Source organism: Hippocampus guttulatus, chromosome 13, assembly GCF_054856545.1.
Source record: "Hippocampus guttulatus isolate MCC_2025c chromosome 13, RoL_Hgut_1.0, whole genome shotgun sequence".
NCBI classification, from domain to species: domain Eukaryota; kingdom Metazoa; phylum Chordata; class Actinopteri; order Syngnathiformes; family Syngnathidae; genus Hippocampus; species Hippocampus guttulatus.
Window position 1 is genome coordinate 14726554 of NC_141273.1, and position 21314 is coordinate 14747867.

Consider the following 21314-nt stretch of genomic DNA (forward strand, 5'->3'; position numbering starts at 1 on the left):
AGGGGGAGGACGGGGTGGAGGTGGTGGGGCACTCCTGGCCGACAAGGATGTGACGGCTGCGGGGAGACGGCGCCCGCTGGAGCATGGCTGCTGCGGAGGCTCTGGAAATAGAACATAGTTCAGTGTACCCCCTTTATTTAAAAAAAAATCGGGGCGGGGGGTGGTTGTTTACCTCACCGACAACCGCATTAGGACATCACGCCCCCCACTTTCCAAACAAGCCCTCATCTTACGGTTATAATGATGAGGGTGTTTGAAGCAGAATGTGTATTTTTGACATCAATTTCTGCTCTTTTTTTTCTTGGGTGGGTGGGGGGTGATGTGATGTTGTGAGAAAAGGGAGTGATGCTGACAAAAGATGCGGCGCGTGGAAGCGTCTCGGCCCCCCACGCAGCGGCGAGACGCGCACGCACGCATGCTCGACGTCTTCTGATGAAGAACCGAGTGGAGATGGGGAGGGAAAACAAGGGCAAAAAAAGGAGAAGACTCACCCCTTCTTTGTGCTTTATTGTCCTGTCAAGCGAGCCCGTGCGCCATCGATTCTCACTCAGGGCTCCTTTCAGATGCTAAACGCAGGAGGAGGGGGACGTGGAGGGTGTGTGTGTGTGTGAAAAGCAGACGGCAAGAGTCGATCGCACGACACAAAGGTGCAGAGAGAAAGGAAGGAGGGGGGAAAAAGACGACACGGATCCTACGTGTGCATCAGCGGGTGGCAAGGCGAACGGCGGCCGCCTCCTGAGCACCTTAAGTCGGATGACGCTGGAGGTGAGTCCCGCTCTTTACCACTGAGCTCCAGTCCATAACCACAATGACTTAAAAAAAAAAATACTGGTAAACCATTTTCGTACGTTTCGATACTTTGCTTGAAAAAGTCTGACTTTTGTTGACAACTTCTTCCACTCCTCAACAACTACTTTAATAATATCAACACTTTAAAACTTTATTTACAACAATGACTTGACTTTATTTTCTCAAAATTAAAAAAAAAAGTTCAAGAAATTACAACTTTGATACATTGTAGTGACACAGTACATTATGTACTGTTTATGACTTGACTCTCATAAATGACCACTATTTTCTTTCCCCATTAGAATTATTCTCTGAATGCATGGAGGTAGTTCCTCTAAATTCCACTTTGTTTTCAAATACCAAGATGTTTCTTGTAAATTACTTTAATTCGTCTGATGTCGATATAATTCTCAAAAATCACAATTTTCCAAAATCCCCGTCTGCACATGTAAAATTCATTTTTTCCCCCTGCCAGAATTCCCAAATTGTTTTTGTAAAATTGCAACTTTAGTTTGAACTACATGACAACTTTTGTTCTGTAAATTACAACTTTATTCATGTAAAAAAAAAAAAAAATCAGAATTCAATTACAGTATTTTTTGGTGGGTTCATGTACATACACCTTTAAAACTGCTGGGTCAAAAGTATCCCAGGGTGAAAAACGAACCCATCGCCGGGTCAACAACGTAACGAGCCAATGCTGGCTTAGTACAACTTCAAATCCAACAATTTGACTTGTGCTGCCACTTTCTGTTGACGGAAAATGACATCACAGTGCTGAAGGGCTCAGTTTACAAACATCACATGACCAAACCCAGAAAACAGGTGAGTCTTGACGTTCGTTACCTTAGCAACTGCGATGTCAGTTTCAGTTGACAACAAGTGGCAGGCAAAATGGCCGTTCCCGAGATGGATAATAGCAGCTGATTTTTTTTTTTTTAATTCATCTCCCACAAACGCAATATTCATTGGATGAAACATATTGGAAAGAAATATTGACCATACCTTCCCTTGAAACTCCAACTTAATTCTCATGAATTGAATTTTGGTTTCTTGTAAAAGAATCCGCAGGCAAATGCGTTTTTTGTTTTTTTTTCTTGTAAAACTGCAATATTCCTTTTCAGATTCTTTCAGGAAAATAGGTCAAGGCTTCTTCTTGCATAATTTCAACATACAAAGCAAACCTATGTGAAATTGCTGAGGTTTTTTTTCTTAATGTAAATGAGGTCTATTTGAAACGGAAACATTAAAATAGAGAATATGCCTTCCTTCAAGTGGGAAACAAACGGCAAAGGGAAACAGCGTACGCTAGGTTCTATGAAAAGAAGAGAAAGACGTTTTCCAGCTTCAGTTGGCGGCCTGCTGGGCCTGACGTCGCAGTAGCACGTAGATCTTCTCCTTGATCCAGTCCTTGTTGTTGGGCTGGTATGTCTGCGTGTCTGCGCGGTACCTGGCCGACAGAGTTCAGTGTGGGCTCATGTTTACATGGCAGTCAGTACAGTGCCTATGAGAAACCCTCTTCGCCCCGTCAAATTTCGGATGTTCTAGTAGGCTGTTTCGGATGTGTATTTTGCTTTCTAGCAGAAGTCTCGAGGTTTTGGGCCCCAGTTCCAAAAGGTCCACCCTGCCCCGACATTTGAAGAGGGCGAGAGATTGTCGTCACATATATACAAAAATGTGAAAAAAAAGTTTCTCCCTTTAAAAAGTTTGGCGATTTTTATGTAAAATTAGCTATTGTAATGACTTATTCACCCAACTTTGACTTGAATGCCCTAAAATGTTGACTTTCCCGATAACAAAATTACTTCCCCTTCAAAGAAATTTCCCCTTAGATATAATTAGATTTGGGGAAAAAACACCAAGTGATCATGAGGTAAAGACTCTCCAAGCATCCACTTGCAACCCAGGCCAAACCTGGCTCCTTCCCAACATGCAAAACTTGTCACTCAGTCGAGACATAGCTCCTTGGCCCCAATGTACGACATTCCCAGAAGCTTTGGTGCAATCTCTGTGGCATTTTAGAGCATTTCAGAAAGAGCACGAAAAAAAAAAAAGTGACTTTTCAGTAAACTGTCAGATAGGCCCAGCACACAAATACAGAGGTACAACCCCCCCCCCCCCAAAAAAAAACCCAGAAATAGGTGAACTTGTGAATTTTGACCCTTGAGTAAGCGTAGGGGACTGCCGTACTTACACCAGACAGCTGAGATCTGCCAGGTCGTCGATGAAGTCAAAGAGCTGGCTGATGTCGTACGTGATTGATGGACTGTTGGGGTTCATTCTCTTCAGATGCTCCTCATACATCTTGCACACGCCTTTTGTACAAGACAGACAGGTTTTTAAGACAATTAACAGTTAAACTGCACTGACCCAAAATATAACAGGAACAAACTGAAACGATAACAGAAACCTGGCCCCAGCTTCTTTCTACAAAGTACAACAATGGCAGTCACTTTACCTTCCATGCACTCGTTGACAGACTCGTAGTCGGCATACGTTCTTCCCTCTGACCGCTTGGTAGGTTGCACCAGCAGGATGGTGTGAGACTACGGACAGCAATTAATCAACGTTGAAGAGCCAATTGTTTGTTTTGTTTGTTTTTGTTTGTTTGTTTATTGAACATAAAACATATATACAGTAATAATTTGACAGAAAATAAGGTAGATAAAAAAAGTAAAAAGAAAGAAATCAATCTTCATTCAACACAGTTATGTTCAAGGGACTAGGAAGAAGTAAAAAACTTATCTAGTCCTACCCCGTTATGTGATTGTATCTAATAAATCATTTTTATATCAATCGGAAAAGAAAAAAGTAAGAAGAAAGAAGTCTCCATTAAGGCTCATACATTACCCTTAACCGTGATATTTTTACAACTTTTGGTTTGTATCGGGATTATATACTTCCACACCCTGACACTCTTGTGTCAATTTTCTCTTGTATTCATAATGGATATTTATATACCTTTCTCTATTTATCAACTTAGTTCTGATTTATCATTATATTTAATGTTTTGAATTTATCATTTTAACTCTGATTGGTGTAGGTTGTTTGTACTATTTTTTTGAATTTGTTTTTGAACTCAGCAAGCGACTTACTCATTTTCAGGTCCGTTTCGAGATTATTCCACAGATTAACACCTTTGATAGATACACTTCTTTGCTTGATGTTTGTTCTTGTTTTGAGTTTTTTGAATAAGTTGGTACCTCTTAAATCATAGCTGCTTTCTCGAATTTCGAAAAACTTCTGAATGTTTTGGCAGAGCAGGTTATTGTGTGCTTTGTACATTAATTGGGCGATTTTAAAGTCAACCAGGTCATAAAATTTCATCGTATTTAATTTGATAAATAGTGGATTTGTGGGTTCCGTATATTTTGATCTATTAATAATTCGAATTGCTTTTTTTTTGTAGGTTGAGAATAGGGAGTGTGTTTGTTTTGCAGGCATTTCCCCATATTTCCACACAGTAGGTCATATATGGTAATAATAATGAAGTGTACAATGTGTACAAAGATCTCTTATTTAGCACTTCCTTGGTTTTGTAGAGGATCCCTACGGTTTTGGCTATTTTTCTTTTTACGTTATCGATATGTGGCTTCCAACATAGTTTTGAGTCTATTACTAATCCGAGAAACTTGGTTTCATACGCTCTTTCTATCTCAATTGAGTTTACCATAATTTTAGCTTGGTGTTTGATTGGTCTTGTGCCAAAAACAATTAACTTCGATTTTTTCAGGTTAAGTGACAATTTATTTCTGTCAAACCAGTTTTTTAATTTGTTTAATTAGTTTTCTACGGTTGTCAGGAGCTGTTTCAGATTTATTCCAGAACAGTAGAAAGTTGTATCATCAGCAAATAGGACACATTTAAATTGTTTTGAGACCTTGCAGATATCATTTATATATAAGATGAATAGTTTTGGACCAAGCACTGAACCCTGAGGAACTCCGTGAGTGATTTTTAGTTGATTCGTTTTTTTATTGTTGAGTTGCACGTACTGATATCTGTTTTCTAAATAACTTTTTATCCATTTATAAGCTACACCTCTAATGCCATATCTTTCTAGTTTTTTCAATAATATACTGTGATCTATTGTGTCAAAAGCTTTTTTTAGATCTAGGAAAACCCCAACAGTAAATTCTTTGTTGTCTATATTAGTGGCTATTGCTTCCACAAACTCCATAACTGCCATTGAGGTGGTCCGTTTTTCCCTGAAGCCATATTGATTCTCACTTAACAGCGCATGCTTTTGTATAAAGCTATCAAGTCTGCGAGAAAATAGTTTTTCTAATATTTTTGAAAATTGTGGTAGTAGTGATATTGGTCTATAATTTGTAAACCGATGTCTTTCTCCACTTTTATAGACTGGAATAACTTTAGCAATTTTCATTTTTGATGGAAAGATACCAGCTTTGAATGACAGGTTGCATATGTGCGTGAAAGGTCGCACTACATATTCTATAATCTGCTTTATTATTGTCATGTCAATATTAAAGCAATCAGTTGACTTTTTATTTTTAAAAGTTTTTATAATATTTGATACTTCTTCTTGTTTTACAGCAGTAAGGAACATCGTGGAGGAGTTTTTTTCTACATATCTATCTATTTCAAACAAGTTTGTTGGATCAGGAATTTGTTTTGCTAGGTTACTGCCGATGTTGACAAAATACTCATTAAATTCAGTTGCTATTTCTGCAGTTTTTTCCAAAATAGTATTTTTGCCTTTGATAAAATACTCTGGATAATACATTTTTTTAGGACTATTTCTGATTACTTGGTTAAGTATCTTCCATATTTCTTGTGTGTTACTTTTATTCTGCTCTAATAGTGCATGATAATGATCTCTTTTACTGGTTCTTATAATATTTACTAGTTTATTTTTATAGGTCTTATATTTTTTTCTGCTTCTTCAGTTCTCAATTTTAAAAACAATTTATATAAATTGTTTTTCTTTTTACATGCGTTTTCTATGCCTTTCGTTATCCATGGCTTACTTGGGTCTTTAAACTTTTTGGAGACTTTAGTTAATGGAAAATGTTTATTACACAAAATGCCAATTGTGTTCATACACAGTCAAACACTTGATGTTGCAGCGGCCGAAGCAGAACCATGTCAAAGCCAATAGGTAAGCAGAGCTGCAGTGATAATAATGTTCTGCTAAGTGTAACTCGGTGGCTTGGTGATGAAGTGTTGCAACATTCAGAAATGGACGCGTGATGGTTATTAATTTCGGGGAATGATACATGTTGACACCTACTTGAAGTACAAAAAGGAATAAATACCTTGTCGGACATTCTCAACTTAAGTGATAAGAAGACTTTCTGTGAGGAACATTATGTATTTACTTATCTATTTTTCCAAAACGGAAAGTCGTTTGCGATGAATTAATCGACGTCTCTCGCGTTTATGCTAACTTTTAGACCACAGCTAGCAAGAGGCGCCGATTTTACTTATTCAAAATTTGAAATAATAAAGTCCCGAGTAACACTTTTGCAGGTTCCACTTGAAACGAAAGGTCTTTTTGTGAAGACTGCGCCTACCATGCTTGAAATGTGGTCTGGGGTCGATTATGTCAAGGTTTTGTCGATCGGCGTCGTGTTTCCTTCGCTGTTGCTTGGACGAGTTGACCTCTGAACCGGAACTACATGGTGGGGCGGGGCTGACACAGTTCGGATTCTTAAATTTCGGAAATGTGTTCTGAAATTAAACTCAGTTTTCAAGGGGATTGTCCGATGGTCCTATTACATTGCTTGATTTCATTTTTTCAATCTGCACAAAAGTTTTTTTAAGAGTGCATTGATATCTATGAATATGCAATTTAGCCAGTAAAATGGATACAATTTCAATTGATATAAACAATAATAATAATAATATTTTATTTTGTTTTTATCGATTTTTTAATCAAGTTTCTACCTTGAACCATGGTTAATTTAGGTTCTTCGGCATTTGGATTGAAATGTGAAAACATGAACCGCATGTGTTTGTCTTTGTTTTGGAGTAGTCTTGAGTCTAAGAAGTGACCTCAGTTCTTCCACGGTTTGAACTATTACCCAGTTATATTGGTATTGAATAAATGTTTTATTTTTTTTAATAGTTTAAATGTCTGAGAGAACTGCACATTTGGCAGTTTGGATTAAAAAAAAAAGAATCCGTTTGTAAGCAGAATGAAACCCGGAAGTCAAAAGCTAGGGAGGCGGATTTCGACAGCACATTCCGGAAGTAGGCTAAGAGAACAGGAAGAACAAAGAAGGGAAAGTACCCCGGTACACAGCCCACAATCAATCCACTCAGTGTGTCCACAACGCCCAATTCGTTCTTCGCCCTTTGTTGGCGGTAAGTTGGAATTATTTGAAGATTCAAAACAAGACAAAGACATTCTCACTAAGACGGTATATGTTTAAATGTTCGAGGGCAGTCGCGGCTTCTTCTTGTGCCGCTATGTCATTGTTGCTAACTAGCTGGCATAAGCGGCTCGGCTAAACGATAACATAACATGGTAGATGCTTGCAGACGTCCAAACGTGTTCAATATATCCATCCATCCATTATCCGAGCCGCTTATCCACACCAGGGTCACCTGCTGGTGCCTACTCCAGCTATCTTTGGTGAGTAAGCGGGATACACCCTGAACTGGTTGCCAGCCAATCGCAGGGCACGCATAGAGAAACAATCACTTACCCTCACAACCACACTTCGGTACATTTTAGTGTTCAGTTAAGCGACCATGCATGTGTTTTGGAATGTGTGAAGAAACTGGAACACCCGGAGAAAACCCACGCAGGCACGGGGGGGATATGCAAACTCCACACGAGAAGGCCGGAATCGAACCCTGGACCTGTGTACTGCGAGGCGAAAGTGCTAACCAGTCAATCACCGTGGCGCCCGTGACAAAATGGTTATTTACTGAACCTTTAGCATTGGGGCAAAATCTTTGTGCCTGTTTTAGTTCAAGCTCTGTACTTATTTTCTATACTGTATTCCTGAAGCTGGAAGTCAAACAGCAACAATTTTTTTTTGTTTTTAAGCGACGGTTAATTTATTAGCCTACCAGCGCTCCCTTGAACGCTTTGTAATGTTCCCAGAAGTGGTCAAGGACAGACACAACTGTCCACTTTCATTTACGCTGGTCATCAGAAAATTTTAGTCAGATTAAATTTAGCATGTCCATGAATGTATTTTTGGCGCCAAAAATGTCTTTTGTCGCACATTGTTTTTTTACCATGCGTAGTTATTTATATGTATGACGTTTCAGAAAAAAACATTTCACCTGTTTTCAAACCAAACTCATAATTTATAAATATTATTAATAGATATGATTATTATTATTATGAAAATGTGATATGCTAGAGAAAAAAAATGGGAGCGGATTTATAATTAGCGCAAGTTTACTTGCAATATTGTCACCTGCTTTATCACACTGTGACTGTGTTCTCCTCGAAATATCACAATTTTAGCCATTTTGAAGTGGCCCGAATACTTCCTCCAGTCACTTCCTCATGCTTGCCACCATTTACTGACCATGTTCAGTGTTTAATCATCAATGAAAGTGTCATCGCCGGTCACTGTTGACACAAACCCGCGCCTGTTTGTCTCCCATCAGGGCCCCGACGACGACTTCATCAGCATTTGCTGAAACGCCGGGCTTGTGAGGACCGGTATCGGCACGCCGCAACATGGCCAACGATACGCAAGATGTGGAAAACAACACGGTGAGTGCCAAGCGGACGGAAAAGGATTGCGTAAGACCAACGTGTGTGTCTGTGTTTGCGTATGCCTCGAATATAGAGGTGTGGCTCTGCATGCGCAGCCAAAGTCCACTTCAGAACCACATTTCCGGAGTCATCTGATTTTGTCTCAATACTTGAACATCTCATTTGCTGACACACTCGCGCTCACAAACGCACTTCCACCTCCACGCTCGCTTCATGTGTTTATTTGTAGGCAGCGTCGAGTTCGGACATGTCTCAGCAAATGTTATGTCACTTGTAGCACCTGGCTTCCAGCTTGGCGCGTTGAACAGTTTGTGAGCAATGGATGAGGAGATTTTTCAAGAGTTCAGTCTTGAACAAGCAAATGTGGAATTATTTGAGACCAAGGGCAGGCAATTTATTTCTCCAAAGACACCACAGGAGAAAGTGGAATGGTTGTCACGGGCCATGCCAACATGCCAGCTGTATTTAATTTTGATGGAGATCTCATTGGTTAAAATTAATCAGGACTGTATTGTGGCCCTAACCAAATAACTGGCATTATAAATATTAATTGTATTATATGGATATATATTTTTTTAACTATAGGCCGCACCACATCATTTTTCTTGATCACAATCAGTTATTTCTAATGCTACTCGGTTAATAATAATAATATACATTTTCATGGACGGTGGTTATTACAGTGGAGAGCATATCATTTTTTTTTTTGATTGATTTTGTGCTCAGGGCGGTCCTGTGGGCGAGTGGTTTGCGTGTCGACCTCACAGTGCAGAGGTTGTGGGTTCGATCACAGCGCCGGCCTTCCTGTGTAGAGTTTGCATGTTCTCCCTGTGCCTGTGCGAGTTTTCCCCGGGTACTCTGGTTTTATCCCACACGCATGCCGGGTTGATTGGGCACTCCAAATTGTCCCTAGGTGTGAGTGTGAGCGTGGATGGTTGTTCGTCTCTGTGTGCCCTGCGATTGGCTGGCGACCGGTTCCGGGTGTCCCCCGCCTACTGCCCGACGACAGCCGGGATAGGCTCCAGCACCCCCCGCGACCCTTGTGAGGATCAAGCGGATTAGAAAATGGAAATGGATTTTGTGCTTGAAAATTCCTCTCTGTTGTAAAGGACAAAGTATTGTCACACCATCAAATGTCCTGCCTGTAATTCCTATTTTCATTGAAGCGTTAGGGGAACAAAACTAAGTTTTGTTTTGTTTTTTTTCATCATATATTATTACATATATGGTAATTAGCAAATCAGAATTTGACTGACTTGGTCAGGCCCTACGATGAACTGTTCTACCTTACCCAATTTCTTGCGATAATACGTCCGTACAGTATTTGAAAACATGATCTTTGTGATGCTGTTGGACATGGATTTATCGCATGTTGTGGTTTCAGGACCAACAGGATGCCAACGGTGGCACTGAGCAGCACCAAGAAGGCGGGACCACCAGATTTGGGTCCACGGGGGGCTCAGAAGGAGGATCTGGGGCTCCGGAGCAGAATGGCCTGCCGCCCTCCGCCAGGCCCCCCCGCGTGACGGAGGCCGACGAGGAAGACGATGAGGAGTTGACGCTCAAGTATGGCGCCAAGCACGTCATCATGCTCTTCGTCCCCGTGACGCTGTGCATGGTGGTCGTCGTGGCGACCATCAAGTCAGTCAGCTTCTACACGCAGAACGACGGACAGAGGCTGTGAGTGGACAAAAACGGGTGCGGCCACTGGATGGCGCCATTTCTGCATTTCATGTACTTTTCACGGTTCTCAAACTTTTTGGCTCAAGGAATTTTATTTATTTTTTTAGATAAGAGTTACCATGTGTACCCGTTCATGCCGTAGAAATTAAGAAGTTGGCCATTTTCAAAAAGAAAGCAAAACAATAGGCATATAATTTTTTTTAAAGTAGAAAATTAGTGTTATGAGTTCTTAGAAAGATTGCCTTTTCAAGAGCAAAGACATATTTTGCCTGGACCGAAATTGGTTATCTTATGAAAGTTAAGTCACAATTTGTCTTTATGTTGAAGTATACATTCAAAAGCTAAAGGAGGGAAGAAAGTCAAATATTTCTCGTAATATTAGGCCCATTATTCTGGAAAACACGCCTTTATTCATCATTAAAAAAAAAATCGTATATTTTGGAAAAATATTCCTTTTGTTCTAGAATTTCTTTTCACTTTAATGCTGCTTTAGCTCTGGAAAAAATATCACTTTACTCCTGTACAAATATGACTTTTGTTCCAGATAAAAATGGACTTTATTCCTGTAAAAACGTGCTGTTGGACCTAGAAAGAAAATTACTTTTGTAATAGTAGGCCAGTTTTGTTTTCATTTTTACTAATGTAAAAATACAGTTTTTGCTCTAGAAGAAAAAGTATTCCTCTTTAAATACATCTATCGTTCAAGATAAAATATTACTTTACTCCTGTAATAACACACCCTTAGTTCTCCCAAAAATCTTACTTTATTCCCATAATATGATACAATTTGCTTGCAAAAATGCTCAATTCATGCTCGGATGTCATATTTATGTGATTCGGCACAATCAGATCAGACCAAATTGGCCGTAATATAAATTACGGAATTGATTTTTATTTTGGGCGGCCCGGTAGTCCAGTGGTTAGCACGTCGGCTTCACAGTGCAGAGGTACCGGGTTCAATTCCAGCTCCGGCCTCCCTGTGTGGAGTTTGCATGTTCTCCCCGGGCCTGCGTGGGTTTTCTCCGGGTGCTCCGGTTTCCTCCCACATTCCAAAAACATGCATGGCAGGCTGATTGGACGCTCTAAATTGTCCCTAGGTGTGAGTGTGGGCGTGAATGGTTGTTCGTCTCTGTGTGCCCTGCGATTGGCTGGCAACTGATTCAGGGTGTCCCCGCCTACTGCCCGAAGACGGCTGGGATAGGCTCCAGCTCCTCCCGCGACCCTAGTGAGGATCAAGCGGTTCAGAAAATGGATGGATGGATGGATTTTTATTTTTCTGTTTATCCTTATGGCAATATCCAGGTTTCTGTTTTTAAAGAATGTTACGTAATTTACTGCAAATTTATTTTGCGCTTCCAACTCGCAAACTGAGAACCACCGCGTGAGCCGATCATCTTCATCTCCCGTTATCCTCTTGTGACAATCGCATTACCTCTCTTGTGTACCCGTCAGGATCTACACGCCGTTCCCGGAGGATACGGACACGGTGGGCCAGCGGGCGCTCAACTCCATCCTCAACGCCACCATCATGATCACCGTCATCATCGTCATGACGCTGGTGCTGGTGCTGCTCTACAAGTACCGCTGCTACAGGGTGCGTCACGCCCGCCACGGCTTATTTCTCGGCCACTTTAACACAGAACCCAGCAAAAGGGCTTTTTGTCTTCAAAAACTGACTTTCATAAAAAACACAAGTCTATGTAAGATTGCAACTCGTGACTTTTTTTTTGTCGTGCAATTTTTCTATTTTAATCAAATTTGCAACTTTTTTTCCCCCCAATAAAAAAAATTCTTTTTGTAATACCATTTTCCCCTGAAAAATTACATTTTTTTCCCCTTTCATAAAGCTATATTTTTCCGTCCCTAAAATAATGACTTTTAAAAAAAATGTAAATTGTGACATATTTGTCAACATACTGCATTTTTTTCATGACATTTCTCGACTGTCAACGTTGACTTTTTGTTCTTTTTAAAGTCTAGCTTTATTCTTGTCTTGGCAAAAATCCTGCCTTTGTTTCCATACCATCCATCCATCCATCCATTTCCCGAACCGCTTAATCCTCACTAGGGTCGCGGGGGGTGCTGGAGCCTATCCCAGCTGTCTTCGGGCAGTAGGCGGGGGACACCCTGAATCGGTTGCCAGCCAATCGCAGGGCACACAGAGACAAACAACCATCCACGCTCACATTCACACCTAGGGACAATTTTAGAGAGTTCAATCAGCCTGCCATGCATGTTTTTGGAATGTGGGAGGAAACCGGAGTACCCGGAGAAAACCCACGCAGCCCCGGGGAGAACATGCAAACTCCACACAGGGAGGCCGGAGCCGGAATTGAACCCCGTACCTCTGCACTGTGAAGTCGACGCGCTAACCACTGGACTACCGGACCGCCTCTGTTTCCATACCGTACTGTTTTATTGTCGTCGTTCCCACACACACAGCCCCCCCCCACACACTCACACACATACACATAAATTAATTGCTTGCTTGCCATTTGTGACTTATTGTCTCATAAAATGAGGACTATTTTTTCTTCTTGTTTGTTTTTTCTTAGGTGATCCAAGGGTGGCTCTTTATCTCCTCCTTGCTCCTGCTCTTCTTCTTCTCCTTCATCTACCTCAAGTAAGCTCCCCTTGCTCCTCTTATTTCACCCCTCCTTCCCCTCTCCCATTTTATCTTCCATCCCGTCGCTCTCCGTCCCTCCGCCAGGGAGGTGTTCAAGACCTACAACGTGGCCATGGACTACATGACGCTGGCGGTCATTGTGTGGAACTTTGGCGTGGTGGGCATGATGTGCATCCACTGGAAGGGGCCGCTGCGCCTCCAGCAGGCTTACCTCATCATGATCAGTGCTCTCATGGCGCTGGTCTTCATCAAGTACCTGCCCGAATGGACCGCCTGGCTCATACTCGCCGTCATATCCGTCTACGGTGAGTATGAGCCGCCTCAAGCCGACCCCCCCGCCCGCCGTGACATTTTTGCCCTCCCCCCACATCTCATGTCGGTATACGTCTTCAGATCTGTTGGCAGTGCTGTGTCCCAAAGGCCCTCTGAGGATCTTGGTGGAGACGGCTCAGGAGAGGAACGAACCCATTTTCCCAGCCCTCATCTATTCATGTACGGCCATTTCTGACACCTGCGGTACACGACACTAAAGCTGGGGGATGATGCAAAAAATAATAATAATAAAATAAAATCATCGCAGTTATTTTTATTGATATTGAAATGACGATGAATAAACACAATTATTCACTGATTTCTAAACGTAGTGGTAAAAGAGACATCGCAAGTTCACTTTGAGCGTTTCTGTCCGTTGCCACGGCAACCGAGCACGGTAGTAAAAGCTGACTTCGCATGCCCGGTTGTGCGTATTGCTACTGCGCTGGTCCACTTCTTCTCGACAGTGCAATCTTTATGTTGTGTTTAAAATTGCAAAATATGATTGTCCCTCATCACTTGCCGTAGCCCAAGCGGGGTATGTAGGAACGTGGGGATCGCTTGAGAGAATAGTCGTTAATAGAAGCCAAGTGAGGCTGGCAGAATAAAGGGTAAAAATCTCCAAGAAAGCATCTTTAGTTCATGTAACGCAGAACATGACACTTGACGACAGTAGGAGCGGAAGACGGTCAGCTTTTCCTTGTAATCGCATGGATACATGGTGCCGTTTCATCAAACAAAAGCACCATGGATGAATTGATCTTGAATTCTCTTGAGACTGTTGGATTCCCACGGTCCTCCGCATAACTGATAGCTTGCACTTTAAACTGTGCTCAAAGTCGCACAACAGCAGTCACAGATTCTGGAACTCGGTGCCTACACAGGGCGACCCGCATGATTAAGCGCCCCGTCCGTTTTGGAGAAAATTGAAGACTTTTATGTGTGTCTTATGATTATGAAAACACGGTAGCTTTGACTCTAGCGGTCCTTTGGAAATTTGTGTTTGTTTTTAGAACATCGCGATTGGTCGCATCAGTCTCATTGGGCCAGATCTAACCCACAAGCTGCGTCTTCACCATCCTTGATTTAGAGCCTTCCCGTAAACCTCAGGCGTGTTTTTGCAAACATTACCAATCATTTAGGGATCTTGATAACACCCATGCGGCCGTGTGTTTCGATGTAGTAACCTCGGGGTACATATCATGCGTGTCTTTGGCATGTGAAAAGAAGCCACATGAACACAGGAAAGAGCACACAGGAGCCCAGATTACAAGCGTCAGTGCATTCTTCGTGGCAGCCACCATGGCTAACCACGCTGGCGTCTTATAGAAATAAAGCAAGAAGGCTGTGAACTTTTCCTCCCCCACCCCCCGCAGCGACCATGGTGTGGCTCGTCAACATGGCCGACACGGACACGGCATTTAAGAGGAGCCCGACCGATGCCACGTCGCCTCAGCCCGAGCATCAAGAAGGTGAGCGATGCCGCCGATTTTCAGTAGTGCGCGTCCACGTTTTAGAGCAACGTGCTAACGAATAGCCCTGTGCAGGAACGGCGCCCCCGGCGTCGCCGCCCGGTCCGTCGGGGGACAACGGAGGCTTCACGCCGTCCTGGGTGACCCAACAGGATCACCAGCTGGGGCACATCCAGTCCACCGAGGACTCTCGGCGGGAGATCCAACAGATGCCTTCGGATCGGCCGCCCGTTGAGGATGACGACGAGGAGCGTGAGTGGATGTTTGGCCTTTTAGAGTATCGGCATGTTACGAGAGCGTACGTGAGCGCAAATATGACGTCTCATGTCCTTGAGGCAGAAGAGGGGAGGAGGACAAAGAGGTGACAAGACAAGTGGGGGGGGGGCTAGAGGTGCCAGGCTTGAATTGAACTACCGTATTTTCACGACCATTCGACGCACCGTATGGTTGGGCGCAGTCTCATTAATGGGTGCTATTTCTGTATTTTACACATAGACAAAACGCACTGTATTATTGGGCGCAATTTTAAAGTGGTAAAACATACGCCAGCTTAAACATACGGCATGCATGCGCGCACGCTAAAAACATGTTAGCTTGAAGCATACGGTAGCATGCCAAGACATACAGATACAAGCTAAAACAATGTACTCACGTTTTTCGATCAATCATCACCCAGAAATCCATCAAAGTCCTCATCCTCTGTATCAGAATTGAACAATTGTGCAAGTACCGGTAATCCATCCAAACCGCCGGGTTCCCTCTCGTTGTCAGAGTCACTCTCGTTGTCATGTGGCTCCACAGAAATTATGCCGGCTTTGCCAAAAACCCGAACAACAGTGCAAGCAGACGCGTTCGTCCAAGCAGCCACAATCCATTCGCAAATTGTGGCGTAACTCGCCCGGCGCTGCCTCTCACTCTTTGTAAGGTTGTGTTTGCCATCGATCATTCATTGTTCCCATGCCGTTCGCAACTTTACTTTGAACGCCCGGTTGATGCCGATGGAGTTCTTTAGTCAAGCCCCCGGGAATAACGGCAAGCTCAGAGTTCATTTGCTTGACTTGGTTTTTCACCGCTGCTGTGAGATGGGCACGCATGCCAAAAGCATAACCGATGGCTTGAAGTTTGAACTGAGCTTCGTAGGCGTGTCTCTTTGTAGAATTTATTTTCGGGGGTTCTTAGAAACCAAAACCGAAGTTGTTTTGCAACAATGCACATAGCCACACTCTATACAGGTGTTGGTACCTGCTTGGGGCGTACCTTTAGCGTCCACTTACACGCCCACCCTTCACCCATTGGCGGACTTCTTCCCCGCATGCCTGTCCTCACTCACATCTGCCTTTTCTCTCTCTCGCTCTCCATATGTGTATATATACACGCCCACCCTTCACTGATTGGCCGACTTCTTTACCGCATGCCTGTCCACAGTCACTTCCGCCTTTTCTCTATATAAACAGCGTGTCGGCTGTCAGTCAGGTTTTGGAACTCGGCGCATAGACAAGACGCTCCGCATCATAAGGCGTCCTGTCCATTTTGGAGAAAATTTTAGACTTTTAATGGCGCCTTATAGTCGTGAAAATACGGTACGTATACTTATCATCATTTCATACCAAGTTAAATGCAAAGACCAGTTTGATGTGACGTGAGTTGAAAGTTTCCAATTTGAGCTACAAATTTGCGTGTTGCCACTTTGTGACAGCCTTATTGATGTCAAGAATATTTTGCGCATCACACGACGTCCTGCATTTCTTGAGCAGAACAGAGGAGGATAAAATGACCATATTTTCCGCACTATAAGGCGCTTCGGAGTATAAGGCGCATCTTCAATGAACGGCCTATTTTAAAACGCGTTTCCATATATAGGGCGCACCGCTTTATAAGGCGCATAGAAGAGAAGCTACAGTAGTGACTGCGGTTGCGTTATGCGTCCACTAGATGGAGCTACACTAAACAATACAATACAGCTTTATTTATATCGCACTTCCCCAACCGCTGCAGCTATAACGAAGCGCTTTACAGAACATTTCAAATACTACATCCAAGAAATCAGAAATATGATCCATACATAATGTGCGTCGGATTGTAGCGCACACCGTCGGCTTTTGAGAAATTGGTATGCTTTTCGGTGCGCCTCATAGTGCGGAAAATCCGGTAAAGTCGCTCTTTGTGGAAACATGGAACTTTTTGCTGCCAATACTGGAACCGTACAAAAAAAAACAACAACAAGCCAAGAGGAGTGATGTTCAACCAAGTGAGCATATCTGGGAAGCATATTTGTGTAACTTGTTTACAGCTGTTGTACTTCGTCGTGCGACCCAAGCTAGTGATAGGATGAGCTAAAGCTTTTGCACAGCTGTCGCCCCTTCCAACACACTGATTGTTTGACTAGCGCTGTTCGTATTTTGATTTTCCTTTTCTGTCAGAGAAGGGTGTGGTGTGAATAAAGCGAGTTCACATTCGCTGCGTGCACAACTCCCACGATGAACGTTGGCTTCGTGTCCGCTGCCAACGCAGATAGGACTGCGGTCGCATGCGACAAGGGCAGGTAGAGACAAAGACGACAGTCAGATGAGGGGACAAGAGGCGCTAAAATATAAGCAAGCGATCCCTGAAATAACATGAAATTCATATTTTAAAACTATTAGGAAAATGATTTCAATAATTGTATGTGTTAGGATAAGAATCAATATATTTACGGGGGCACCACGGAAATCCGCTATTTCCTGTTCAACAAGCTGAAATTTCGAGGATTTGGAATTTTGGACAGTTTAAAATGTTAAAAGGAACTCAGGGAGAGGGGCAACAGAGACCAGGGGAGCTGAGGACAAGGGACGCCCGAGACTGGGGTCATTCAGGGTGAAGGGCTGTCATCACCAAAGGTCAGCCCGGGAAATGGGACGCTAATGACACGGGGCGGCGAGAACGAGGAGCTGTCAGGCCAATGTGGCAGGCAGGGAGCCGCACGCCGTGGTCACATACGCCTCGTTGTATCCTCAGGGGGTGTCAAGCTGGGCCTGGGAGACTTCATTTTCTACAGCATGCTGGTGGGAAAAGCCTCGGCCGCCGCCAGTGGGGACTGGAACACCACGTTGGCCTGCTTTGTGGCCATCCTCATTGTGAGTCGCCGCAAAGCCGCACTCCACCCCCGGCGGCGCCGTCGTAAATGAGCCGCTCGCTTGCCTGCCAGCTTGATGTAAACCGCCCCCCCCCCACCCCCCACACACGCTTTCCGTTGTGTGGCCTGTGGTTTTATCCCTCCCGCAGGGCTTGTGTCTGACGCTGCTGCTGCTGGCCATCTTCAAAAAGGCGCTCCCGGCGCTGCCCATCTCCATCTTCTTCGGCCTGGTTTTCTACTTTGCCACCGACAACCTGGTGCGCCCCTTCATGGACGAGCTGGCGCTGCACCAGTTCTACATTTAGCAGGAACACCTTTTTTCCTGAGGTCAAACTCCCCTGTGACAGGACGGGACGACTAGTTTTTTTTCCAGCTCAGAGGAAGAGTTCCTCGCTGTATTTTTTTCTTTTTTTTTTTTTTAAATCCAACTCCTGTCTCAGGCTCAGCATCGCAAAACTGTGAATTCCCAGCGAGAATGTTTGTCCACCTTTTTAATTTATGCCGAGACAGAGCCTCCTCGGGTTCTTTTACTATCAGGGCAGCAGGTGCCTTGCTCAGGGACACCAGGAAGGCAGTTTCAACGCCCTAACTGCCAAGCTGTCCACCTCACTCCCGCCCGACAATACCAGGATCTTCGAAAGAAGAATCCAAATCCCACGGCCCCTTTTTACACCTTTTTCCCCCCTCCGGTGCCTCTTATTCCGCCTTGGCTGGGTTTCGTATGAAAGGCAAAAGATGGATACGATTTTGGAGCTTCGTGGTATCGGCTGTGGTGGCGTGTAACGGTGTTTTGCAATGCCAGCAAAAGGGTGTATAGTTTCACACTTCCTGTAAAAGCTGACATTTTTATACCTTCACCCATCTCACTGTATAAAAAGATTGGGAGGCACTAAATCAACCCGGCTTCAGAGGTAGTCCCGGAGCCGTAACGGCGTGTAAGGGTATTCTGTGAATGTCAGAACTGGTATGTAAAGTTTGTCGCTGTCCGACAATTATTTCATGTCGGTTCCTCCCAGAGCCATAACCGTGTGGAAGGGTATACCGCAAGGCCGGGAGCGTCTAAAGTTTCCCACATCCTGTAAAAGCCAACAGCTCTTCCGCTACCTCGCTGTTCTGTATAAAAACGGCGCAGAGGTCCCAGCGTGGGGGGGCAGGCAAAGTCGACCAGGGAATTTCTGCATGAAAGGGAATAGTGATGTAAAGTTTGCCGCTGATTGGTCGAATTTTCTGCAGCTTTTCTGTGTTTGTATAACACAACATGGAAGGGAGTTCGGCGGTAAAAATGTGTTCTATGTAAAAAAAAGAAAAAAAGAAAAATCAAATGCGACTAATTTCCACAATGTTTGGATGTAAAAAGCCTGACGGGTGGCTCAGAGAAGGAATTTTTTGGTAGCTTGTGTCAGTGAATGTGGCCGTGCCCGGACAGTTGTGTGAAGTTCCAGATCTTCCGTTGGCGGATTTTCCCCAAATCTCTGCGTGGAAGCGTCTCACAGGATGCCCTTACGCACTACATCACACATCCAGACCAAGTGAGGTCAAAGATTTGAACAGCGTGAATATGAATAATATTAATAATAATAACTAGCGATGAGTACGACACCAAGTCCTCTTTCTTCTTCTCATACGCATATTTTTGTTTGGACTGAAATTGCTTTAGTTTGCGTTCTTTAACATGCGTGATGTCTTTTTGCAAGTTCAAATGTGTTCACTTCGTTTTTGTTTTTTTAAATAAAAGAAATGGATGCAGTTCTTGGTTTTCCCCTTCTAACCAATATGAGACTTTTTTTAAAAAGCATTTTAGTGGAAAACGTGAATGCCATTTTGTCTCGCCTCCATTTGGGGCACTTTTGGGGTGCTTTTTATGTAAAACCTATCAAGTTTTTTTGTACAAATCTCAATTGTCAGTATTCTTCTCATGCTTTAAAATTGGCAGTTTTCAGACGGTTTTGAAGGCATTTTACGTCTTACATGTCCTTTTAGGGGGATTTTTGGGACGGCTTTTATGTAGAACAGGGGTGCCCAAATCGAATCCTGCAAAGCAGAAACCTGAAAACGATTCTGATCATTTGATTCATTTGTGTTGAAAGAGGGGAAAATCTAAAGCCGTTTGAGAGCGCTGCTTTCAGCCATTTTTGTAGGAATCATCAAATTTCACAACTTTTTTAAAGCTATACATCCATTTTAAAATGTTTTTGAAGCCATTTTGTGTCTCTTATGTCCATTTATGTTGAATGTCGATTTCATGAGTCATTTTAGACCATCTTAGTCCATTTGGAGGGACTTTCATTAAGGCACTTTACGTTTCATGAGCATTGGCATCAAAGGGGATAATTCGAAGCGGCATCTCCAGACCTCAACATCACCCAGGATAGATCCACTAATGGGATTAGCGTGTTGGAAAGAACGAGGAGGACATTAGGTGAGACTAATCACCTGCACAGGAAGCGATCTCGGAGACGGAAGACTGAAAAAGCAAGCGGACATAGACGTAGACGTAGACGACGACGACGACGATGTCTCAGTACAAGCTGGAGAGCCTGGTTCGCCGCATGGAGGAGACTCTGTCCGAGATGGAGCAATTGAAGTCGCACTGCGGCCGGCAGAATGACGAGCTGAGCCAGTTGGTGGTGGAACTCCGGCGGGAGAATCAGGAGCTGGTGGAAAAGTACAACCAGCTGTCCGCAGACATGCGCGAGGCCCGCGAGCTCATCGAACAGCTCCAGGACACCAAGTACGCCTTCAATGCCAAGGAGCGCCAGGCACAAAAGCTCAGCCGACAGCTCTGAACTCCCCACTGAGCATATTTACGGACAGAAAGAGAAGGTGCGGAAACCCAAGACGACGACTCTTTCATAACAACAAGCCCTTTCGGAGAGGCAAGTGGCGAGTCGCCTATTTTGGGGAACGGAGATAAAAATACGCAATGATCCCGCACGGCCATCGCAGCGCACGCAAACCGAGCGGATTGGATTGAAGGAAAATGTGTAAATTAGAATGCAAAACACAATAAACGTGTTTTATTCCCTACGTTTGTTCTTCTCCTTGACGTTTGATGCAGTGCACAATTACTGACACACTTAACTCATTCACTCCCAAAGACGTTTTTAAACGTCTTTTCAGACTTGGTCTCGAATTGGCTGGTACTGAATGAGTTAAAAAAGATGCACAAGACAAAGTTTTTGTCCTAAAAAAAAAATTCTGTGTCAATTTGTAACGTGACAAATGTCATGTTTTGACGCGATAACGTGATTTTTTTTCACATTGTGATGAATTTAACGTAACGGCATCAATTTCGCCTTTCAACGTAAAAAAACGTTCATTGTTATAATGTGAAAATGTTCATGTTTTAATGTGAAAATTCTCACACTATAATCTGATAAATTTAACGTTTTAATGCCTTAAGGATCACATTTTAACGTAACATGACAAATTTCATGTTAAAACGTGAAAATGTTTACATTGAATGTGTCATACTATAATGTGAATCACCGTAATGATCAGATCATCACCAAGCTCTGCGGAAGCCTGATATTGAACCTGTTCGTTTGAGTCAGGTGTGTTGCAACAGGGAGACTTGGAAAACATGCAGGACAGCGGCCCTCCGGGACCTGA

General features: G+C 43.4%; 2 protein-coding genes across 3 annotated transcripts; one reads left to right on the forward strand and one right to left on the reverse strand.

Annotated features, from left to right (window-relative positions):
• Positions 1-1318: 1318 nt before the first annotated feature.
• Positions 1319-6426, reverse strand: LOC147196500 (enhancer of rudimentary homolog). Its single transcript, XM_086128056.1, has 4 exons — positions 6327-6426; positions 3248-3335; positions 2984-3104; positions 1319-2239 (listed from the first exon to the last, which is right to left on the reverse strand). The coding sequence occupies exons 1-4, from the start codon at positions 6327-6329 to the stop codon at positions 2137-2139; spliced, it is 315 nt and encodes a 104-aa protein (XP_085984182.1). The 5' UTR covers positions 6330-6426; the 3' UTR covers positions 1319-2136.
• Positions 6427-7001: 575 nt separating this feature from the next.
• Positions 7002-20729, forward strand: psen1 (presenilin 1). Of its 2 annotated transcripts, none has more exons than XM_086127649.1 (11): positions 7002-7119; positions 8386-8494; positions 9882-10177; positions 11633-11774; positions 12736-12803; positions 12891-13111; positions 13200-13298; positions 14495-14590; positions 14666-14842; positions 17585-17703; positions 17852-20729. In XM_086127649.1, the coding sequence occupies exons 2-11, from the start codon at positions 8459-8461 to the stop codon at positions 18005-18007; spliced, it is 1410 nt and encodes a 469-aa protein (XP_085983775.1). In that variant the 5' UTR covers positions 7002-7119; positions 8386-8458; the 3' UTR covers positions 18008-20729. The 2 variants fall into 2 exon arrangements, with proteins under 2 accessions (XP_085983775.1, XP_085983776.1); XM_086127650.1 differs by lacking the exon at positions 7002-7119 and adding an exon at positions 7178-7390.
• The last annotated feature ends 585 nt before the right edge of the window (positions 20730-21314 follow it).

Bases quoted from the DNA above. Each gene is read 5' to 3' on its own strand.
- LOC147196500 (XM_086128056.1), bottom strand. The intron at 3,105-3,247 runs GTAAAGTGACTG...CTTGTACAAAAG, and splicing joins TGTCAACGAGTGCATGGAAG to GCGTGTGCAAGATGTATGAG. The intron at 2,240-2,983 runs GTAAGTACGGCA...TCTGTCGGCCAG, and splicing joins GCAGATCTCAGCTGTCTGGT to GTACCGCGCAGACACGCAGA.
- psen1 (XM_086127649.1), top strand. From the start codon at position 8,459: ATGGCCAACGATACGCAAGATGTGGAAAACAACACG. The intron at 13,112-13,199 runs GTGAGTATGAGC...ATACGTCTTCAG, and splicing joins CGCCGTCATATCCGTCTACG to ATCTGTTGGCAGTGCTGTGT. The intron at 14,843-17,584 runs GTGAGTGGATGT...TTGTATCCTCAG, and splicing joins TGAGGATGACGACGAGGAGC to GGGGTGTCAAGCTGGGCCTG.